Source organism: Poromitra crassiceps, assembly GCF_964638095.1.
Source record: "Poromitra crassiceps genome assembly, chromosome: 6".
Lineage (NCBI taxonomy): Eukaryota > Metazoa > Chordata > Actinopteri > Beryciformes > Melamphaidae > Poromitra > Poromitra crassiceps.
This window is the reverse complement of record NC_139627.1, coordinates 33,977,103-33,983,951: the sequence shown is the minus strand read 5'-3', so window position 1 is coordinate 33,983,951 and position 6,849 is coordinate 33,977,103. Positions and strand designations below refer to the sequence as shown.

General features: G+C 45.2%; 1 protein-coding gene across 1 annotated transcript in view; it reads left to right on the top strand.

Annotated features, from left to right (window-relative positions):
- The window catches only part of nyx (nyctalopin), a gene marked incomplete at both ends in the record, with an annotated part of 6,544 nt that extends 395 nt beyond the window's left edge, over nt 1-6,149 (top strand). Inside the window, 3 exons of the mRNA XM_083638198.1 lie at nt 3,036-3,322; nt 3,959-4,263; nt 5,321-6,149. Coding sequence (XP_083494324.1) covers nt 3,036-3,322; nt 3,959-4,263; nt 5,321-6,149 — 1,421 coding nt within the window. The remainder of the gene's footprint in view (nt 1-3,035; nt 3,323-3,958; nt 4,264-5,320) is intronic.
- Between the last annotated feature and the right edge of the window lie 700 nt (nt 6,150-6,849).

The following is a 6,849-nucleotide window of genomic DNA, read 5'->3' as shown; positions in this document are numbered from 1 at the left end:
CGAGCCTTATGGTTGCTGGGTATAACTCAATAGCAAAACTAGATCAGGGGCAACGGTTAGAGAAGCGAGCTTGTGACCGGAAGGGTCATTGGTTCAATCCCTGGGACTGGCAGGATGAATCTGGGTGGGGAAAGTGAAAAGGCAGCGCTTGCAATGCCCCCCCCCTCATTACCACCACTGAGGTGCCCTTGAGCAAGGCCCCAGCCCCAACTGCTCCGGTGGAGCTGCTCAGTGGCCAGCAGATTGGACTGTGGTTGTACTGGTCAGCTTCCAGGTGTGAATGTGTGTAACTTGGGAGGACAAATCTGATTCAAACCATCTTTTTTTACACTATAATTTCAGTTTCAGGTCAATCCATAAACATTCAACATACTTCTTGAATTGATTTGAAACTGAATCAGAATCAGTTGAGTAGAACAGGTGCACAAGGACTACGATCCAGATAATTGGTGACAGATACACAATACAGGAGTGACACTTCAGGTGCAAGACAAAATGTGACAGGAGCTCAAATGTAGACGAGATGTTTTGGTAGTAGACCGAACATATAAGTACGTATACATTCAAGTGCGGCACCAGTGGAGCAGAACTGGCACAGTCACAGATCAGCGGACGAAGTTGATGAAAAGGAAAAGATGCTTAACTGACAGATGTGCAAGATACAACTAGGTTGATGGACAGCCATAATAATGTGCAAATAGTGTGTGTGTGTGTGTGTGTGTGTGTGTGTGTGTGTGTGTGTGTGTGTGTGTGTGTGTGTGTGTGTGTGTGTGTGTGTGTGTGTGTGTGTGTGTGTGTGTGTGTGTGTGTGTGTGTGTGTGTGTGTGTGTGTGTGTGAGAGAGAGAGAGAGAGAGAGAGAGAGAGAGAGAGAGAGAGAGTTTCCCATACCATCAAATTGGTGCGGCAGGCCTTAAGAGCTGCTAACCCTAAAATAATTTCATTTAAATGGAAAGATATTTTGATCACCCAATAATTCTTCAGACTTTAAAAATATGGTCACAGTTTCGGAATAGATTTGGCCTGCAGGGACCTTCTTTGATGGCACCCTTTCTTTCCAACCACCTCTTTACTCCAGCTCACCCTGACCTGGCTTTCCGAGCCTGGCATTCCAATGGAATCAATTTTATTAAGGATATATATATTGATGGAGTGTTTGCCTCTCTTAACCAATTATCAGAAAGATTTGCTCTGAGGGCCTCTGACTTTTTCCGTTACCTACAGATCAAAGAATTTGTGAGCAAAGCTTACACTCCTTTTCCCAATAAAGCTCCATTCACCGTTGTCGATTAACTTTTGCCCCTAAACCTTAATCAGAAAGTTTCTGCTGCTGCTCAAATATACTTTTGAATAAATAACATTAACATGCAACCTTTGGATAATGTACGGACCCTTTGTGGGTGGCAATATTAAAGCAAGTGCACAAATCTTCCCCATGCTGCAGACATGGTCTTACCCAGTTTGAAATAGTCCACCACTCCCACCTTTAGACATGGTCTTACCCAGTTTGAAATAGTCCACCACTCCCACCTTTAGACATGGTCTTACCCAGTTTAAAATAGTCCACCACTCCCACCTTTAGACATGGTCTTACCCAGTTTGAAATAGTCCACCACTCCCACCTTTCAAGAACTAGGCTGGCAAGAATATTTCCTAATGTTGACCCTGAGAAATGCAAGGCTGCTCCGGCGACATTGTTCCACATGTTTTGGACATGCCCCAACCTTCCTGCTTTGTGGGAGGCAGTGTTTGGATCTCTAACCAAAGCATATCGCTATTATATATGCTATCACTATTGATGCACAACCTATCACTGCCTTGTTTGGTGTCAATGCTAATTGCTCATGCTCATCTAATATGCACAAGGTGATTGCGTTCACAACACTTCTGGCACGCCGCCTCATATTGTTAAATTGGAAAGGGTCCAGAACCCCTTCTCATGCCAGATGGCTGAAAGATGTAATGTTTCATTTAAAGCTGCTTAAAGTAGAATGTACCCTGCAGGGAAATGAGTCCAAATTCGAGATGTGGACACAGACTTGCATAGAAAACTGAGCTCATTTTAGAGCACATAAGGTAAATGGAGGAGCTCCGTTTCGTTGGATGGTTTCATATTAATCAGAGAAGGAAAATGCTCTGCACTATATGAAACAATATCCTCCAGACTCACTTTACTTAATTTTCATATTATTATTATTATTATTAGTAGTAGTAGTAGTAGTAGTAGTAGTAGAAGTAGTAGTAGTAGTAGTAGTAGTAGTAGTAGCAGTAGCAATAGTAGCCTAGTAGTATTAATATTAATAATAATGGTAACCCTTCCTTTTACAGTCCGGTAATTACCAGGTAATTACCCGGTAAACCAGGTAGTTACCCGGTATTTACTAGATATTTTCCTGGCAACTACCAGGTATTTACCCAGTAATTATAGATTATAAACCTCCACTATTGCCCATCAATTCATGTAAATGTGACCGTGTTAGGGTGATAATAACTCAGATATTTACCAGGTAATTACCAGGTATTTACCCGGTATTTACCGGATATTCACCCGATAACTACCAGGTATTTATTTACCTGGTAATTACCTGGTATTTACTCAGTAATTATAAACTTGTACCATGTACATTCCAAAGTGTTATCAAGTAAAACCTCACAAGTTACCCAGTAAGTAAGCTTAAACTGTACTGTAAAGGGAAGCCTTATTTGTTTCCGTGGTATTACCATGTTCTTACTGTACCATATCCTTTGGAATAGAATATCCCATTGTCCCTGCTATCAACACAAACTTGTACCATGTACCATGTAGATTTTGGTGGTCAAATTTCTAGCTCGTTAACCCGATATCTCAGGAATGCCAATGTCAATATGAAAACTTTGGCCAATACCCATAACTGATATTAACATTGCTGTTATTTTGTTCATTGGATGATACAATAGATAAACAAATAACTAACATCTCGAGCATCCCTAATTGTCAGACTCCATTGGTGTTCTCTCTCTCTCTCTCTCTCTCTCTCTCTCTCTCCCCTGCCTTCAGTCTGTGTGCTGTGTGTGCTGCCTCAGGCTGTGTGGGCAGTCTGGGCTTGTGTGCGAGCTTGTCCGGCATCCTGCTCCTGCACCCAGGAGAGGAGCTGCAGCGTTCTATGCGACCGCTCCGGCCTGGCTGTGCTGCCCAGAGAGTTTCCCTGCGAGGCTTCTGCCATCAACCTGGACAAGAACAAACTCAAGTTCCTGTCGGAAAGGGCCTTCGGCACCTTGCCCTCCCTCAGGTCCCTCTCCCTCGACCACAACAACATCTCCTTCGTCACCCCTGGAGCCTTCAAGGTCTGCCTTTTCATCAGCCCCTCTAGCTTCTGACTGCAGCAGATTGGTGTGTTAGCTTGGTAGCTGGACAGGGTTCAGTTCTGGTGGCAGCACAAGTGATGGGGTGGGGTGGGGGGATCCTTTCATTTGATCAGAATTACATTTTTAATGTTGAATTGGGACAATATCAGTTAGAAAACCTTTTGTGTGTGGATACAATTTGTACATTTTCCTGTTTGATTCTGATGAACCAAATATTTGGTGATTTACAGAGGGATTTGTAATATATATATTTTACAACTACATCATACTTAGATTTTCCAAAAACATTTTCCATATCAATACAGCATAAATGAATGAATAAAGGTGGCAAAATACGATGTACATTACCAGCTATTTTTGTCAAGAAGCAGGTCAAATTTGTATCTGCAGTTTAGTTATGCAGTTATTTAAACTATTTCAAAATTGATTAAATGTAAAAACTCAAAATTACCTAATTACTCATGATTATTTATCAAAGATCTCATTGTGCGAAAATAGTTTGTGATTGAGTGATTTTGTCCATAATGCCTAGCCCAACTTACAACTGAACGTGTATAATCTTCTTCCAGTGTCAACACTGCATATTCACTGTACAACCCAACCTCTGTCCTGCAGGGCCTGCACAACTTGGTGGAGCTGAAGATGGCCCACAATGAGTACATCAGCTACCTGCATACACGCGCCTTGACGGGGCTGAAGAAGCTGGTGCGCCTGGACCTGTCAGACTGTAACCTCTTCAACATCCCTGACCGCATCTTCCTAGAGCAGACAGTGCTCAAGGAGCTGCTGTTCTTCGAAAACAACTTCCGCAGGATACCCGGGGCCATCAGGGGCATGGAGAACCTGACCCACCTCTACCTGGAGAGGAACAAGATAGAGGCAGTGGCCTACAACTCCTTGCTGGGCCTGGGGAGCCTCAAGTGAGTCAGAGAGTAGAATATCTAAGACAGGGGACTCGAGCTGTTTGCCATGGAGGGCAGAGAGTACAGGTTTTTCCAATCAATCACTACATGAATACCGGTATATAAAAAATGTTTAAAAAAAAATCACTACATGAATGAAACCTGTAGACTCCTGGACCTCCGTGGATGGTTAGAGATGCCGTTTGAGAGGTCCCTATCCTATTACCATCATTCATTTTTATTACTATTATTTAATTTTTATTACCATAACTATTTTGGCTAACTCGTTGTCTATGGCTTTCACTGTTATCATCAAACCAACCAGCCATAAACATTTGAATGAATGAATGAGTTAGAGCTAGCATAAAGCTGTTCCAGCATAGGCTTATATAAGGCTTTGGGCCTACCTTCTTCCGTGCCTCGATTTGCCTTGTCGCTCCGGTTCTCCAACCAGCTGTGCACCGCAGTCCTCTGCTTGGCAGGCACCTGGTGACATGGACAGCTGGTGCTGTGTTGTACTGAAGCTTGACTCCAGTGTGCAGGCCTCTTAATAAGGGCACCATACAAACAGACGACAAACGCTGACAAACAAACATCTCCCGGGGTGTGATTAGTCCCACGGTCACAAAGCAGTCTCTCTCCTTGGTTTCGACATCCAAAGTTCATCTCTCAGCAACAGGAAGCCTCTCACTCTGCAGATAACTTCATGCCTTTCCCAAAACAGTCTTTCTGCCTCCAAAACTGGCACTCAGACCCCATCCCATTGTCCAGACCCACGCTGTCTTGGCATCTGAAAACCAGGCTGTCTCTCTGGGTTTCAATCATCTCCTCTGCAGATGAACCCTATTCCTTAAATTAGACATTAGGCCCACCCACCCAGGTAACAGCCACTAACATTTAGTCCACATTCATTCAACAATGGATGGTGATTGACAGCTTGACTAACCAATGACTGGTCAACACAATTGACGAATGACAAACAGATCTGACCGTAATACCTATTATAAAAAACTGTTCCCTAAAGTCAAGCTCTAGAGTGAAAACTGCCTCGGTTTTCTCTCTCTTTACATCACAGGTACCTGAACCTCCAGGAGAACCGCATCAACGTGATCCATGACCAGGCCTTCCAGGACCTCGTGCGGCTGGAGAACTTCTACCTCAATGACAACCTGCTGTCTGAACTGCCCCGGGTCTCCTTCCAGGGCCTCAGCCGCCTCAAGATGCTCAACCTGGGGGGGAACCAGTTTACCAACGTGTCTAGGACCTGGTTCAGCGACCTGGTGGAGCTGGAGGTGCTCTACCTGGACAGGAACCGGCTGCTCTACATCGAGGAGGGCACCTTCGAGAACCTGACCAGCCTGATCACGCTCCACCTGAACAGCAACAACCTCACCACCCTTCCCTTCTCCGTTTTCAAGCCCATCTACTTCCTGGGGCGCCTCTACCTTTTCAAGAACCCCTGGGAGTGTGACTGCTCCCTCGAGTGGCTGAAGGAGTGGATGGAAAGCTACAAGCTGGTGCGGGACATCCCCTGCGCCTCGCCCTCCTCCGTGGCGGGTCTCGACCTAGGCGAGGTGGTGTTTGACCGGCTGAATGGCACGTGCGTGGACCCGGGGGAGCTCAACCTGACCACAGCCCCCTCGGATATCGCCTCCACGACGGAGAACCGCTTCAACAGCCTCATCTCCAAGCTGCTCCAGCAGGAGCTGCGGGAGGAGATGGGGAATGGTACGGAAAGCCTCCGCAACGGGACCCTGCTGGACCTCGAGGACGGGCAGCTCTCTGCGGGGGGCAGAGGGCGAGGGGCACAGGCAGGCCAGTCGCTTCTCTGCTTCCTTGTAGTGTGGCTCATCTTTGGTTTGGTTGGCCAGTTAGAAACAGACGTTTGTGTCTCTTGCACATGAGAACTTTTGGGAGTGGGGTCGGTGCTCTGACCCGTGGAATTGCCGTTGGTGGATCTGTGCGAAGTAGGAATAGCTTTTGCTAATGTGCTGCTGAAATGAAAGACATTTCTATTTATTGCCCAGGTGCGTGGTAACTGGTGTGAGTCTACCCTGCCAAAGCCAGAGGGATTTTGTGACACTACTCTTGCAATGCAAGGAGTGCAGTAAACAGAATAGAGTTTATGGAGGGAGACTGACCTGGACACTGATTTGTCTGTTGATTTGAAGCGATGGATTGCTGAGGCGATGTGATCATACATTTGAACTCCCACCTTTTTGTTATGTAACGCACTCAAATTAATGTAATTTTAATGAATATGATGTAACATTCACAGCATTACACAATCTGTTACACAAGCATCCTTTTAATATTTTCATTCACATCTATGTGTAAAGTGAAAGGTGATAAGAGCAGTTGCTCCTATAGTTATCTCCTAAACAGATGTCCTCTCTCTCGCTCATTCTCCATGTTTTTATTCATTCGACTCTGTAAATGTAGGTTCCCGCGGCTTTCCATAAATGCATTAATCTTCTTATTGCATGTGGCTCAGCGTCCTCCTCGCTTGTGTGTGCTGTAATGTAATGGAGGGACTTTCTCAGTGCATTTGCCTCACGATGGACGGACTGTTATCCCCTTATGGACACAACCTCTCTCTATACA